This window comes from Enoplosus armatus, chromosome 6 (genome assembly GCF_043641665.1).
Source record: "Enoplosus armatus isolate fEnoArm2 chromosome 6, fEnoArm2.hap1, whole genome shotgun sequence".
Taxonomy (NCBI): Eukaryota; Metazoa; Chordata; class Actinopteri; order Centrarchiformes; family Enoplosidae; genus Enoplosus; species Enoplosus armatus.
Genome location: NC_092185.1, coordinates 17,973,185 through 17,990,217, shown reverse-complemented (window position 1 = coordinate 17,990,217; position 17,033 = coordinate 17,973,185). Strand labels below are relative to the sequence as shown.

Genomic DNA, 17,033 nt, shown 5'->3' with positions numbered 1-17,033 from the left:
AAGGTGGGCTGTTCCTCTGGGAATGTATTTGTTTAGCAGCGCTTGTTATAAAGAAACGAGAGCGAGTAAATATCAGATACGTACACAAGCGCAGTCTGAGAGTTACCTTTTGGCAAGAAAATAAGAAAGAGATCCCTTGTTCTCTCCGTGTTGGCCCCTTTCCTTTCCATCGTGTGAAGGAATTAGGCTGCAGGAAGGTGGAACATAATCAGCATTAGAGACAGGAAGAGACAGGTTAGGAATACACTGTGCCTTTCCCAAGGGGATGGAAACAGCTGTATTTGTATGTATGAACAGCAGGCCAATGAATGAGGAGATTGTTGAGTCGTTAGGATTAGTATGCGAGCTACTAAACGTGCATTCTGACTGAGCCTTTCCATTACTACACTCTACCTCAGTGTTTTTCTTCAATTAACTTCAAATAAACTCTCTTTAGACTGATGACTCTTTTTTTTTTTAATGGATTGCATCAGATGAAAGAAGACTTAGTGAGCAGTAGTTTCATTAAGTTTTTTAAATGTCATTGTCAGTGAAACACAGGACCTTTCCACTGGCCTAATGGAAAATGTCTCTTGCTAGCCATGTGACAGAGGGAAGGAAAGTGCTGGCCATTAAACGGTGTGATTGAGAGGAAGAGGGAGTGAGAGAAAGAAGAGAAGAAAGTCACGCCTTAATTAGTAATGGCAAGTTTATGGAGAGCCAGGGGTGTGGGATTTTAAATGCGGGATTTTAATGGCCCTGTTTTATCACTCCTGCCAGGCCAAACCTCAAACTGCCCACCAATTAACACACACACCCATGTATGCACACACTCGCACTCTCACATACACCCAACTACCCCAACCCCACAGACTCATGGGGTGTATTCACACAACCATACGCACAGAGGCCTCTCTACATCTGCCTCACACTGTCCCTCCTCAATATAAATCAGTAGTGGTCCGTGTGCCCTGGAGCCAGCTGTTAAAGTATATTGTGTGTGTCGTTTTACTTAGGAAATAATTCAGCCCTCTCTCAGTTTCTTTACCACTTCAGAACCTTTTAGGGTTGACTGTAGTTCAGCAGCTCTCAGACATATGGAGTCGTATTTTTTGCCTCAATTCACTTTTCGGCCTTCAGTGGCTTGACCTTTTCAAATACTCTTTGAACTTTGAACTTCTTTTTATGGTCTTTTTTTGGTCTAATTTACCTCAGCCTTTATCATTAGCATGCATACACCTGCTTTTCTCCTCCCTTAAATTACTTATATTTTCATTTTGATGAAATTTTAAGATCCCAGATTCAGATGAACTCAGTTTTGTGTCTTTTCTAGCTCAGGCCACCACAGTTATTTTTTTGTTAGATGAGGTCATATATATGAGTGTATGGGGGGAAAAAAACACAACAAAAACACCAGCATTAACCTTTACCTCACCCACAAGCGCTCTTTATTGGCATGGGATGCTTTCAGTGCCACGTTCTTTGTCCTCTTATCCTCTAGAGGGCAACATCAATGCCACTCAGTATGACTGTGATGATTGCAGGGTGATCATCCAGGCTCTCTCTTTATGAGGAAGATGAAAAGTGCAAGACATGGACATAAATTCTCAATGGGAATTGCTTCTCATAATCGAGAAGCTCTAATCATATAGCTAAATATTCTCATTCATGTTATTCTCATTCGCATTTTGAGCCTACAGGGATTTAAAGCCTTTCGTAGAGCCGATGTTCCTATCTATTTTTCTGTCTTTCATGCCAGCGTTTTCTCTTGTCAACATGCAGATTTGATCAGACACTTCCCAATGAGCACCGTCCAACACATGACATACCATTTTAACATTAAAAAGAAAGCTATGCAGTGTCCCGTCACCCACACTCATTGTGTCCTTGTCATGTTAACTTTCATATGCTTACATTATCTGTATAATCCTGTCTTACCAAGTGCCTCTCTGTGACTCTGAATCTTGCAGAGACACTGCTTGTTATGTATGGGAAAGTATAATATTTGGAAATTGTGACTTAAGTGGTTAATTCAATTTTAATAGCCTTGAGCATGTAGCAATTTGTCGTATTTCTGGTGTGAAATGACCGTAGGGTCACAGAGACTGCAGTTTAGTACAGTTTTCATGTTCATGGCACTTTTGGATTTCATTATTTAAGTTTTCAAGCAACTTGATTTCAAATGGTAGAACATGCCGGCACACTGGTGTTAGCACATTCAGGTCATGTTGCACATGTCAGATTACTTTCTGCTAATGTATTTTATTATTGGATGTTTCTTAATCTGCCACTGGCTGCATTAGTGCTATCACATTAAAGCAATTTTACATGTTCAGTGAGGTCTGCGCTGTCATGCTCATTTAATCCAAAACCATCCAAAAAAATTTTGTCTTTATTTTGTCTCCATTTGTATTCAGTCTGGCTAGTTATTACTGTGTTATCCTTTTTCTACTAAGCATCATGTTGACCAAAGTACCTCTGCAAGTAAGTTTTATTCATGTGGCTGCAGAGCAAACACGTGGGATTTTAAGAGGTGTGCTGTGCTTGGAGATTCTGTCATGTAAGTTTGACTTGATTTGAATCTAGTGAGAGTGTTAGTGTGACTAACCGGTTTTCCCTCAGCGCACGCAGGGCATTGCTGTAGACGCACAGACTACGACGCAGCAGTAATTGCTATGGATATTGGGCTCATTTGTCTTTTTGAAATGTCTGGTCTGAGAGACTTTAGCTAATGTATAATTCAACATAGAAAATCAAACACCCCGTCTCTGTATCCACCTCCTCATCTCTCTTTGAATATTATTCCTTAGTCCCCAGGCAAGACATGATATGACGTGAAAAACAAGCCTCTGTTTTCATGTCAGTGTGACAGGAAATGGAGAGTGGCATTAATCCTCTTGTATGTAAGTGTTTAGTTCTGTTTAGTTGTCAATTGAAATAAGAGCATAATCAGTCAGGAGCTTTATGCCCTTGTTTCCACAATGCAGTTTTTGGTTAGCCTTTTGTGGCTAGGTGCTTTTTCCACTCTTCTTTGCTGTTTGCATCCTTGTCAACTTTCATTGTATGAAGATTCTACAATAGAATCAGCAACGCATCAAAAGACCAGCAGGCTTTTGTGTCTTCTGCACTCTGTTGGGGAGGTATCTGTTCAGAGGCTGTCAGGAGTCTCTCCTTGATGCTCTGCTGCCAGGCGCCTGTCAGTGGGTCCATGCAACAGACTTTCCATTTCAATGTTAAAATTCACTCTTTCTGTTTCTGTTCCCACCAAAGCTGTCATAACTTTTCTTGCATCCCATCAGTTAATGGAACTTTTTCTTGTCTTCACTTGTCATCTAACATATTTTATCACTATTCTTGAGAAACAAATGTACCATTATTTAAAGTCAGGTCTCAAACACTGATTTTAATGCCCAGCTATATCAAACAAAAGCATGTCTAGTAAAATGCTTTCCCTCGATTGTCCAGAAAAAACATTTCCCTTGTTTCCAGTCTTTATACTAAGCTAAGCTAAGCTGACCAGCTGCTGGAGGTACCTTACAAACATGAGAGTGGTATCAATCTTCTCACCTAACTTTCGGCAAGATGCAAATAAGCGTATCTTCCATAATGTCGAACTATTCCTTTAGTTATTCAGAGTTAGTTAGTTACCAAAACAGCAGAAATAAAAGCTCTGAGTCAGATTACACAGACTATATTTAACACGTATGTAAATACTCTACTGGTCATAACAATTGTTGCTGCAGACGTATAAGGACTCCTCTGTAAATGACAATAGAATAAAAAGTGCCACTTTCCCTTAAAGCGAACCAAGCCAGGATACAAAGAGACAAACACTCAGAGGTTATTAATATGTGCTCTCATTAGCTTGTTAGCTGTCACTTTGCCTTTTTTGCACCACAGCTACAGGACATAATTCTTTGCTTGTTAGCAGCATGTCATTCTCAATGAAGTCACCATCTCTATGGCCCAACAGTTCTCTGGCAACAGACACACATAGACAGATCGGCGAGAGCACACTCCTGTGTTCTACCTTTCATTCAAACTCAACATGAGTGATCACAGACTGAATGGTGAGTGAAGGAAAGTTTAGAAGGCTTATTAACTTTTCCTCACCTCAGTAACGACCTCCACTCTATTTGTGTCTTGTGATTGTTTTGTATCTTGGCTGTGAAATAGTTGTCTCAGTATTAAGTGGACTTAATATTAACTTTCTAACTACTGTATCCAAGGAGATCAGTCATATTGTGTATTTGAGAAGGATTACAACAATATTGCCACATGTGTCAAGCTCCACAAGGCTCTCAACTCGAAGCCCCAGAGCCTTTTCAGGATTTGGGAGATTTTGATCTCTTTGGTACACTGGGGTACACTCGCCGCAGAGTCCACTTGCTGCAGTCTTTGTCTTCTTTATTCTCTCTTCATGACTGAATCATAACTCTGAGTAGTTGACAAAAGACACAAAAAATAAATTGTACGCTTTGGTCTTTTCACTAGATTTCTTTACAGTAAGAAAAATATTGAATCACCTGCCATATCCTTCAATCTTGCATCGTCCCCAACATTTGGATAGTGGCTAATGTGGTAATTGCAGTGACCTCAATGACTATCATATCATGTCAAGGTTTTCCTGCTCCCAAAAATCATTGTGACTGTAGATGTCATCCAAGCTACCCTGTATAAATAAAGTGGAAATAAGTAAATAACAACGGTGTAGTCCCGGTCTTTTCTTGCCTTTTTCCCTCAGGCAGGTGTCGTCAGGCTTGTTAATATCTGTCTTGTTCTGCTGTCCACTCTGCCACTGACTTTTCTCTGTTTAACACTCTACCCATTTGGGCCTAAGGTCAGGTGTGCATTAGTAAGACACAGAGAAAGAGAGAGAAAACAGATAGAAAGCACGCAGTGAACACCTCTGTCCTTGACTGAACAAATGGGCATGGGCAACAACTTCAAGGAAACTTTAAATATAAAGTATTTCTGATTCTATTTATTCCCTAGAAAATTCAGGACCCGAGGTGAGACCACGAAATGGAAGTGTTTACTTTCTGTAAATCTTATTGGACCTCAAATCTGAATTGATTTTTACGTAAACTGGGAAAGGTCAGATGGTTTCATTATGTCGCTACCTCTTATGTGTCACACTAACAAAACAACTTCATATCCATAGTGCCTTAGGCTTTGGAGCAGCCAGTTGAATTGAAGGAAACGAACACAGCAGCAGCCACCAGTCAGCTCTTTCAGAAGCAATAAACTCGTAATCATTGGGGGATTACAAAAAAAATCAAATATCAAAACCTCACATATCACTGGATGGTCCAGGCATGATGAAACAGGATGAAACAACTCTTCTGGCTGCCCATTGCCATTTTGCTCACTGATTGGTACTTTTTATTATTTCCTCTTAGATATTGATTTTCTTTTCCTCTCTGTTGAGCTTGGGGGGCCAGCGAGCAGGCCTCCGCTTCTTCCTGCTGCTCCCTGTCAACATTATTTCACACAGGACGCACCCGTACACACCCACATTGACACACACAACAAATAGTGTGTGTACTTGTACATATAAGGTACACATGCAAACACACACCAAGATACACACCAGGTCAACATCTCCCTTGGAGCAATTAATCAGAGGATCTATGGGGCCAGACAATGAACAGGAGAAATTCTCCCAAAGCTGTAAAATAGGCCACACAGGTGCGCGTGCAGCATTTCAAGTGTTAGTGTGTTAAAGCTAATGTGATAGCAGCCGAGTGTTGAGCTCCATTGAGCCTTGAAAAGAACGGGCCCTGTGCTAACCCTCTAACTACATGCACACACACAGCTGAAACACAATGCAAACCACAAGTCAAAGCGTGCCTCGCTCGCAGCTTTGACCTACCAGCCGTAGAGCCATGCCAATGTGTGTTGTGATAAAAAGTTCCAGAAGAACGCGACGAGTGCATAAAAGCTCCAGAAAAAGCTAGTGAGTGAACTTTCACACAAAGCACAATGTTGTTAAAATTCGTGATGGTTGAAGACTTTGACTTGCGGTTTGAAGTGTGTTTCGGCTGTGAGTAACGACTCATAGGATCAGTGGAAATGCTTCCCTACTTGTGTCATCGTTCTGTGAGAGCCTGGAGGCTGGAGGCTGGAGTCAAAGGTCGTCAGACATCATTTTGATGCAGTGTGAAAGCACAGGTGTAACTAATACAATTATTGAAGGCTGAATGCCGTTTTGCTGCTCCAGTATAAGGGTCCTGGTATCGTAGCCAGCTTTTCCTACTATGACAAGTCAAAATGTCTGCTGTGAAAAAAGGCAGATGCTGCTCACCTGGCCCGACAGCCTGCTGCCAATCAGCCAGTGTTTCTGTGTCTCCCGTCGCTTCCTTTATCTTTTTGTTTGGTTATATTTAGTTGCGACATCAATTGTGCACATCTTCACTGATGTTGTGACATTGCTGCATTTGTTTAACTTTTCCTCAGTATATGTTTTTGGTGTTGTTTTAGTTGGGTAAAACTAAACCTCTTAAGTTACAACTCATATGTGGTCTCCACTTTTTTTAGTTTTGTCCTTCCTTGAGTCGGCAGTGACTGTCTGCTGTCTTGACCTTGACGACAATCACCCAGAAATAATGGCACAATGCTGAAGCATTGGGTGGCCTGCTGAGCTGTTCCCTGCTGCTGCTCAGCATGATGTCGCGCTGTGTCCTTGTTTGTTGTTCTTCTTATATATGTGTACTTGCTTCTGTGTTAATGTGTCAGCGTGGATGTGAGGGAGGAGCATACAATGTAGATATAATATACAAATGCTGGATTGGGGTCTTACATATCAGCAATTGGTGCTACAGTCAGCGCTACATGAATGACAAAATGCGGATCGCAACTAAATATGAAACAGTAAATGTGTGTGTGTATATTTGTTGTGCATACACATGTGGAGGCATTTGCATGAGCCTGAGGAGGGTGTTTATATTTGTATTCTCAACCTGAGGGTTGGAAAATGACCTGTCTCCTGTGATTATATCCTGGGTAACCAGAAGTGACATGGTAATTGTGAAATCTATTTAAAAGAATTGTAGCTTCTCTCTCTCTCTCTTATTCTCACTATCTCTCTTTATTTCTCTCCCCATGCTTCTCTCTGTTTTTAGGTCATTGCTAGATCTTCCTTTTTACACCTTCTCGTCACCGTCTTTTTCCTACGGCTTTGTTCTTGCTCTGCTCACAGCCTATTTTCTTAGGTTTTTTCCCTCTTGTTTGCTGATTTTCACCCCTCCTTCCTTCCTCACCCCTTACAGCCTCACATTTATGGTTCTCTGATCATCTTCACCACTTTTTTTTCCGGTTTCCTCCTGATTCTCTCTGGTTAACAGTGTTTATACAAAAACCCAGCATCAGATCGATCCTGTGATGTCGCAGAGATCAATAACACAGGGAGTGTCACAGTTTAGCCTGCAAACAGTGATGGATGATTTCTGCCCACCTTCTTCTTTCCAAGTGTTGGCATTTAGTTTTCTTTTCTCACTCAGTCCCTTTTCTCTCCCTCTCTGCTTTCACCCACAGTGGCGTCCATTCCTCCCTGGTCTGAAATATGAAGTGATAGACTCAGCCTACATCTCCCTGTATGCAGGTAAGAGATACTCTGTCCTGCTGATACATTGCATGGAAAGTTTTTCTGTCATCTTGTCTTGGAGAAAAAAACCCATTTCATGATGAATTTCAAAATAGACTTTAACATTTTCTGATGTTTGTGGCAAAGATACACTCTTTAATGATAGAAACATATTTCTATTTCCGTTTCTGGTCTTTTTGTTTAGCAGAAAGCTTGCCCAACAGAAAGAGGAAATGATGTTATAAAAAACAAATTCATTAGTCTAGTCTGGTATTGATCAGTACTTTAATGCCACAGAATCAGCCTTTTTTGTACCAAGATGTGCTTCTCTCTTGTCCCTCAAACAAACTCGCATCTGTTCTCTAGGTCTTGATGAGTGCTTAATATCAACATTTTCCCTCATTTCATATTTATGTTTTTTCTATTAGAGCAGCTGTAGATTGTCACTTTAAGAGCATGCCATATCTTCTCTATGTGGGGCCAAAGAGCAGATACAGAATATAATAGCTGCCATAATAATAGGTGTCATTCGCAGCAGAGATGAGAGCGTTAGCTCCTGAGTAGATGTCTAACCTCTATAGCTCCAAGAATAGCAGCGTGTCACAGGGATTCAGTATCGTTAACAAGGGAAAATGCCAGCTGCACAGAAAATGATTTGTGGAGTTGTCATTTCTGGCAAAGCTGCCGGTTGCTTGGGATGTATGTGTGCCTTCTTGTTTATGACCAGCCATGACAGAGAAGAAGGAGGCCTTGTATGGTGTATGAGGTCACCTGCTGGATTCAAGCATTGCCATCTCCTCATCTTTCTCCCTCCACCCATCCATCCCTACTCCACCCTTTATGTCATGATCTCAACAACTTGTTTTCAACTTGTGTTGTAGCCAGACACTAAGAGATGGGTGGCTCATCAAGCAGTGTCAAATAGTTCAAATGCTGTACATCCATACATATTTTGACATGAGAGAGCCCAATAAGTGATCCTGAACTAACTTTTTTAGCTCACACTCTCTGGAAAACCAGGAATAATTGAGCCAAACTGGTGTGCATTTGTTCTCCTATCTGTGTAAGCACTTCATAATTAATGACTTATCTTGCAGATTTTTAAGTGGTTATTAAGTATTTCCAGAGTGCAGTATCTCATCTGAACGGATTTTCTCAACATCCATCTTAGTGGTCAGGAATCCTGCCGACCAAAAACAGTTTGACGGTGTATTATTGAATTTTTACAAATGAAATGATCATTTGTGTTGGGATAATAGTTCATGGTGCATTATATAACGGTTTGCAGGGCAGTTCACTACAGCGGATTGATCATGGGTTCAGGCCAAATATGTCTCTTTATTAGTGTGATAATACTTTTTAAAACAGTTAAGAATCAGTCAAAATACACATGAAAGTGCACTGACATTTACTGCAAAGACCAGGAAATTAAAGTTGGCACAAAACAATGAGTGGTAGCCATATGATACAAATTAATCAAAAGAAAGAGAAGGAGAGTTCCATTGTTTTCTTTCTTTCTTTGCTTGTTTTGAGGATTTCAGTAACAGGGATAATTAGTTTATCTTGGCGAGGCTTGTTTGTTGTGCTAACCAGGTATGTGATCAACAGATGTCTTATTGTCTTTCTCTTTCTCTGTGTAGCGTGTGCACACAAACACACACACACACGCACCGAATGTGCACACTCCACCCTCTGGAGGATAAGAAGGATGCTGACCACCCTGTTAATTATGAAGCATTTCTCCCATCAGGCCTTGCTCCTGACATGTCATTAATCACACATGCTCTCTCCTCCGTCCCTGCTATCGATTGGTATAATTATGACTCTGCTCTGCCCTGTTTTTGTTTTCTTTCAACTTTTTTTCTGATCCCCCTCACTTCAGCTTTTGTTTCTGCTCTCCCCCTCTTCTTCCTCCTTTGTTTCCTTCCTCTCTGCCTCTCTTTTTGTTTTTCTTCTCCCCATTTTTCACAAACAAAGTGAATTATGTTTTCCTTCCAGCAGCTAACATCAATTTGAACATCATTAAGATAATCAAACCACTGAATGCAATAATAGATCTTCCTCTTTCCCTCTTCTACATCATCTCTTCCTCCCTCTCTATATTTTTCAGACGAGTCCAATCTGAAGATGAACAGTGTGGACCACGTCCCCCAGACCTTGGCCAGTCACATCCGTCTCCAAGGGGAGTCTCAGCTGCAGGGTCTGGAGGGAGGCAGCATCATGCAGCACGGAGCAGATATGCTGAAGCCGGACCCCAGGGACACCTTCTACAACAGTAAATCTGCCAGTCATGATTTCAGCCCTTTTTCTGTCCTCATACTGCTGTTCTGGCCTGTCATTTTTGACTGATTGGCTGTCTGGCTCACAGTTTCTCTGGCTGTCAGTTTAGCTGTATTCATTTTGGCTGTCTGGCTGTGTTCCATTTTTGTGTGTTTTCCTTTGACCTGATCATCTCCCAGCTTTCTGACTCTTATGTTTGTTGAAACCAGAATCCTATATACATATTTGTTTGTGCCTTACCTCGAATACTTACCTCCCCATCTCTCTTTCTCCTCTCTCCTCAGCTCCTATGATCGACCCCTCCCGACTGGAAAACATTCTTCCGGCCTGTCTCTACTCTCCAACCTATGTGGTCAAAGATTTTCCCATCGCCAGATACCAGGGCCTGCAATTTGTAAGTCATCTTCCCTCTGGATCACAAGACCTGCCGCTCAGTATGTGTGATGATGTTTTTGTGTGTCAGTATGTGTGTGAGTTCTTACTAAAATTAAACCTGTGGGGTCATCAGAAGTGCATCCAATTACTGCAGTAGCCTTTCAACTTGCTTAAAAGTAGCCCCTTGCAGAGTCAGTGTGATATTCAGATCAACTGTACAGAGAACAAAAGTCCATGCTGGTTTGAAAATTACCACTGCATCTCTCCCTTTGTATCAAAGCACATAAAGGAAGCAGGTGACAGGTAGTGTTGAGCGCTGCTCCCCCCTTTAGGACAATGCAAGTTACTGCAGCAGCTGCAGAGACGAGCGATGAGCTGGAAATGAGCCACGAAAACAAATTTCAAACAAATCCATTTTAGATTTAACAGCACCGCAAGAAAACGCAGCAGTATAATAAATGGCTGATTTTAATTAAATGCTGGTGTTAGTCTAATCCTGATTAGAATACTACTAAATAAGAATAAACTCCTTCATCAGTGTTTTCTTGATTGACATTTAACTTTTCTACAGGTCTATCTATCCTTCGTTTACCCCAATGACTTCACACGTCTCACCCACATGGAGCGAGAAAACAAGTGTTTCTACAGAGAGTCCCCTATCTACTTGGAGAAGTAAGGACATTATTGCTTTTATCTCTTAGAGAGCCAAGGGAACATTTGTCTCTGTCTTGTATATATGAGCGAGTACATTGATTATGCAGAGTAACTGTTCAAGTGTCTGTGAATTTGATGGCAGTGATTGATGCAACCTCTCACCAAGCGATTAAGTTTATTATGCTGTAAGGCACATTGAAAGTCTGCTAATGTACGCGGTTGTGTGTGTTTATGTGTGTGCGTTGCCTCTTGTTGTGTCTGCCAGGTTTGGTTTCTACAAATATATGAAGATGGACGAAGAGGAAGACGACAGACCGTTCTTCTTCCCCAACCCAGATGGTAACTAATGATGATTAAACACACACTCATGCCTGCATGCACAGTCACACATATATACACACATGTACACACACTCTTTCGACTTTGGGTCTCCTTCGTGTCTCCAGATTTCCTAGAGGAAGAGGAGGTGATAGATACAGAGGACGAGGCAGAGATAGTTGGCACACAGCCGCCCAAGAGGCCCTCTCATCCCAGCCAGACAAGCCACACCCCCCACCAGCACTCAAAGCCTGGGCCCACACCAGCTGGCAGAGAAGGGGAAGAGGAGGAGGAGGACCCTGATGAAGAGGAGGGAGCAGTCAACAGTATCATACACCGCAGAGAAAGGAGACACTTTCCTCACAGAGATGCGCAGGTAGGTAGGGATCTGGACAGAGACTGGGGAAGAGATCATACAAGAGGAAACATGAGACAGGACACCAGGAAGGGGCTTACAGAGACCCAACACCGGGTGCTTCAGCCTGACATGGACAATGTGGTCCGGGGTCGCTCCCTGTCTTGGATCCGCACGGGTCGTGCAGAGTTGGGCCCTGGCAGGAAAGGAGGAGGTACAGATGATGTAGGTGGAGGAGAGAAGGGAGCCGAGACTCCGCCTAAACTGAGCAAGTCTTCACTCCTTTTCCCCCAAAAGTCCTCCCTCTCTGCCCTTGCCAGCCGTGCCAAGCAGATCCTCAGCAACTCTGCCCATAACAACAACCTCCATGACAACAACAAGCTTGCTGGAAACAAGAAGGAGAAGAGGGAGGAGAACAAGATCTATATCACCAGGCCTCGACCTGCCAAGGAGCGGGAGAAGGACAGGGAGAGGGAGAGGGAGCAGCGTCGAGAGAGGAGGGAGGAGAGGGCATCTCGCCACCCTAGAGAGGTGTTCCCGGGGGTCTTTCTATACCAGACTGGGAAGACCACAAGGCTGGTCAACCTGGGTGCCAAAGGACGTGCTGGGGGAGGCACAACAGGAGGTAGAAGTCTTGTTAGTGCACCTCAGCTCTGGCCCAATCCCCCCACAAAAGAAGGTAAGACATCTCCTCTCAATGGAAGCATCAACATACAGAATGAAAGTGTGCAGAAGTCTGCCAACAGGGCAGCAGGGGCAAAAGGCAAGAGGAAAGGGGAGCATCGGGATTTAAAGACTACTGTCACTGCTGATCTAGCCAGCAAAGGGGACCCGCTAACCGCACTGTCCCATCATAAGGATCCCCCTCCCCCTTCAGTTACCCCGCTGAAGTTAAACTCCACAGAAAACACGCTCCAAGGTCAATCGCGGGTCACCTCTTACCTCAGGACCTCAGAGATCACAGAGTCCCAGCAGCACCCTGACCCGGACCAGAATACAAACCGCTCTAATCCTGACCCCGACCCTGATCCCGAGCCAGAACCAGAGGAGGGCGAGATGTCGGACTACAGCTATGAGGAGGTCGAGGCCCGGCCCGGTTGGGCAGAGGAGAGCATCAACTGGCAGAGGACCTTCTCGGTCAATCCGATGGACTTTGAGCTGCTGCGCTCTGACTGGAATGACCTACGCTGCAACGTGTCTGGCAACCTCCAGCTGGCAGAGAGTGAGGTGGTGGACGTGCTGGCGCAATACATGGAGAAACTCAACGAACGGAACGGAGGGTAAGGATAAAGGGGAGGGAGTGAGAATAATGTGAGGCTAAAAGAGGGCTTATGTTTCCCTGCAACCTTGTAAGTTCAAACGTGGTTTCTTGTGCTAACCATTATGTAAAGCAAGAAGTAATTTCACTGAGAGCATATTGGTCATGCCCTGGTGCTTTGACTCCATGTTAGCAGTCCTCTATGTGCTGATTACCATTTTCTTCAGCAGTGCTTACTTGATGTTATTTGTGTAAAGTAGCTTGGCCATTAACTTTTTCTCTGTTTTCATTTTCCTCGCAAATCACACCATGCAGACTTCTTGGCGCCAGAGATAATGAGTAGCCACATTTCTGAAGTGGTCTGCCTGCAGTCAAACAATGAATCCAGTTGTCAGAATAATATAAGAAAAAGTGTTTTATAGTTGCATCCTTTCCCTTTCTTTCATATTATATTTCAGAGCATGTTCCAACCTGCCCGTGTTTCTTAAGCTTTTTTTCCTGTCTGTGCACCAGGATCTACACCCTGCTGCGAATCATCAACGTTGAGAAGCGGCGCGACTCTGCGAGAGGGAACCGCTACCTGGTGGAGCTGGAGCTGATGGAGCGAGGCCGCAGCGTGGTGCGTCTGTCGGAATACATTTACCTGCTGCTCCACCGCAGCAGGCAAGGAGAAGAGAGTCTCGAGAACACAGACTCTGCGCCGGCCTCTGCACCGGCTTCGGCCCCATCTGCTGCCACGTCCAGCCTCACCACCCCACCGCCCCCTCCCTCCACCAGGTCCCTGGCCCGGCCCGGAGCGACCCCCTGGAGCACCGCCTATGCTAAGCCTCTGCTCTGCCAGCCGGTTATGCTGCAGTGGAGGAGAGATGTCATGGTGCACTTTGTGGTGCCAGGTCAGTCAGGGACTTCGGTTAACTTTCAAAATGGAATAATCTGCCCGGAAACAATTGTTAAACAAAGATTATTCAGACATCCAGAGAAAATTCAGCACATGCAACGAATATACATCATGGAAGGAAAAGTTTAGAAGAATCATTTCTTTGATTTTTTTGTTTTGTTTTCCTAACTTGCTGTCTGCTTTTCCCTTTGTTCTTACTGTCCCTCAGTGAAAAACCAGGCTCGCTGGGTACAGCAGTTTATCTCTGACATGGAGAATCTTCACCACCAGACAAAGGACGACAATTTCAGCATCATCATTGTCGACTTTGAGAGTGAAGACATGGACGTGGAGCAGGCGCTTAGAGAGAGCAGTGTGCCAAGGTGTGTAACACAATCAGCCATGTAATATGACTTAGAATATATTTTGAAATGTTTTAGAGTATTTGACTGATGTGTGTGCATATTTTTGTTTTGACAGATACGAGTATCTGAGGAGAGAAGGGAACTTTGAGCGCTCAGCAGGACTGCAGATCGGAGTGGACACTATTGAGGTTAGAGAAACAAACACACACAGAGGCAAGACAGCAATATGTGCGAGCTGGCAGGAAAAAGCCACTCACTGAAGGTCAGCCACTCACGCTGACCACATGACCTTTACTGGCTGATGGACAGACAGAAAGAACACTCATGCATAATGAATACATCACTGCTAGGCCAGTCTGTCACGGGCTGTGGATCTCGCCCTTATCTCCGAGCCTCCTCCTGCTTCCCTTCGTCCTCTCCCACAGAGCCCAGCTGTGGGTGACAGGGAATTGCTTAGACAGTTAGCTGCATTTCCTCTGTCATGTGTATGCCATGGCTGTCACATCCATTGCCTTTCACAGGTTATTTGTGTGCATGTGCCCTTAGCTGGCTGTCTCTCTATCACACACGCGTGCACACCCACCCAAGGGGGGGGGGCGTTGCAAAGCGGCTGAAAATTTGGACAGACGTCGATCCGTCAGTTGAGTGTCAGTGCTGTCACGGTGGGATGACAGGGCCGTCACTCATGCCTGAATGACCTGCGGGCTCTGGAAACGTAGACAAGCCTCTGATGCTGAGCCCAGTCTTCTCCACTTTCTTTAATCGTAAAATCCCGCATTAAGCGTATGTGAACATCCACTCACATATACACAAATTTGCGCTAGCTCAATACACGGAATCATCAAACATACTCATTCACACACACACTTTTCTTTTTCTCAGACATGGGAAAGATTTAGAGATTGTTTAGATGTAACAAATGTGTACATGTGTGTTTGTTTGTGTTTCCTCTTGCAGGATAGTCACAGCATTGTTTTCCTGTGTGATCTGCACATCCACTTCCCCCTCAACATCTTGGAAAACATCAGGAAGCACTGTGTGGAGGGACGCCTTGCTTTTGCTCCCATTGTCATGAGACTCAGCTGCGGCAGTTCGCCACAAGAGCCTGACGGTAACACACAAAAAAACACACACACATTACACACATGCAGGCACACATCTATGCTCATACAGGAATAATCACACTCACGTATTAACATAGTTTTCATGTTTTCGGTTTGACATGTCACTCAAACTCATTCCCCAGTTGCAGACAGCTACTTTGAATTCATGTTTTCAATTTACATGCATAATAAACACACGTGCATCAGAAGCACATACTTGTACTATAAAGGCTGCAGACTTTCCTTTCATCATAATCATTGTTTACTCAATGACGTGCAATGGGACCAATAGTTCCTCTTAACTTCCTTTTTGTTCTTTCCACAGGTTACTGGGAGGTAAACGGCTTCGGCCTGTTTGGAATCTATAAGTCTGATTTTGATAAGATCGGAGGGATGAACACAGAGGAATTCAAAGACCGCTGGGGTGGAGAAGACTGGGAACTGCTGGACAGGTAACCCAGCAACAAGCCAACACAGTAAATCTGTGGTGAATACTATGTTTGATGAGATTGTGTCAGGGAGAGGTCAACTCAACTCTATGGTAACTTTTGAAGTTAGATGCTTTGTAATGGTAGTTGTGTTCTACCAAATTGCAGTATGTTGAACGGAAGTTCATAAGATTGTGATTGCCATCTCCTATATATTACAATTCATTACTGTTATTATACAATAGTTACATTTGTTTCATGGGTTGTAACTGTTGTACCTCAAGCATGTATGGTAAATGTCCTGTGAAGGTGGATAGTGTGCTCAGGACAAAAACAGCATACGAAGGGAAAACAGAGGTAGTCGGCACAGTGAATGATAAATGTGTGTTGCCTTCCCGTCCTTCTCAAATGTCTTCTGTTACTAACATCAAGAAAGGCTGCTGCTATCAAAGCTGTTAAAGGCTTGATATACAAAAAGTCATATTTTCTCATTTACCTCTTGAGCTATTAAGCCATGCACATAGTCTTGGTTCAGTTTGTCCAGTTTTTAAGACATCCACCTCTTCTGTGGGTGTATATAATGTCATTTCTGGTACTCATAACATTGAAAGTGATTTTTTTAATGTAATTTTTCAATACTTTAAGACAACAAAATGTCATTCATCTCAATTGTATTGGAGTAGAGGCAGAAATATGGATAATTCAAAACCTGAGCAAATAAAACCAAAACTATGTGTGTTCAGATACCACCCAGGTGTTTGGTGAGCTGACACTTAAAAGAAGAAAAATAAGTTTTATCCGACAATTGAAGGCAGTCACAGTTACTGTTCTTCAGTATTTTGAACATGACCCAAGAATAGTTGCTATGGTTGTTAACCCAATATTTTCTCAGAGATTAAAAAAAAACATGTTGCTTCCCCTATAACCCAGCATTATGAAAATAACCCAGTTTTAACTGAGTGTTTCTCCCTGCCCCTCTAGGGTACTGCAGAATGGTTTGGAGGTAGAGAGACTACGCTTAAGGAACTTCTTTCACTACTACCACTCCAAACGAGGCATGTGGAACGCCCAAAACAAGAAAACTCCTAAGGGATAGCGCCCCCTGCTGGTTTTAGGATTCTGAACCGACCTGCAGATCCACTGTGTGTGAGAGAGACCTGTAGGAGCTCGCTCACTGCCTGAACTCTGCCTTTTTTGAAACAGGCTCCTTTCAGGGACGCCTCTGTTTCACCGCCGGCCCCTCTTGTACGCTTGTCTGTTCGAGGAAACGGAGGAGTCCAAATCTGAACATTACAAGCGAGCCGTTTAGGTAGATAGACCTGAGTCATCACTTTGCCTCACTGACTGAACTACTGTACAGAGAGAAGAGAGTTATTTTTGTTCTCCTTCTCTCTGTCCTTTTTTGGTGCAATGTTTTCAAGACAGACTGGAAAGCAGCTGTTATTGTGTGTGTCTG

At 43.4% G+C, this 17,033-nt stretch overlaps 1 protein-coding gene across 1 annotated transcript in view; it reads left to right on the top strand.

Annotated features, from left to right (window-relative positions):
- b4galnt4a (beta-1,4-N-acetyl-galactosaminyl transferase 4a) overlaps positions 1-16,673 on the top strand; it is a 119,184-nt gene extending 102,511 nt beyond the window's left edge. Inside the window, exons 9-20 of the mRNA XM_070907764.1 lie at positions 7,516-7,582; positions 9,675-9,839; positions 10,129-10,238; positions 10,791-10,891; positions 11,139-11,212; positions 11,320-12,826; positions 13,318-13,697; positions 13,911-14,064; positions 14,162-14,234; positions 15,004-15,157; positions 15,475-15,601; positions 16,559-16,673. Coding sequence (XP_070763865.1) covers positions 7,516-7,582; positions 9,675-9,839; positions 10,129-10,238; positions 10,791-10,891; positions 11,139-11,212; positions 11,320-12,826; positions 13,318-13,697; positions 13,911-14,064; positions 14,162-14,234; positions 15,004-15,157; positions 15,475-15,601; positions 16,559-16,673 — 3,027 coding nt within the window. The remainder of the gene's footprint in view (positions 1-7,515; positions 7,583-9,674; positions 9,840-10,128; positions 10,239-10,790; positions 10,892-11,138; positions 11,213-11,319; positions 12,827-13,317; positions 13,698-13,910; positions 14,065-14,161; positions 14,235-15,003; positions 15,158-15,474; positions 15,602-16,558) is intronic.
- The last annotated feature ends 360 nt before the right edge of the window (positions 16,674-17,033 follow it).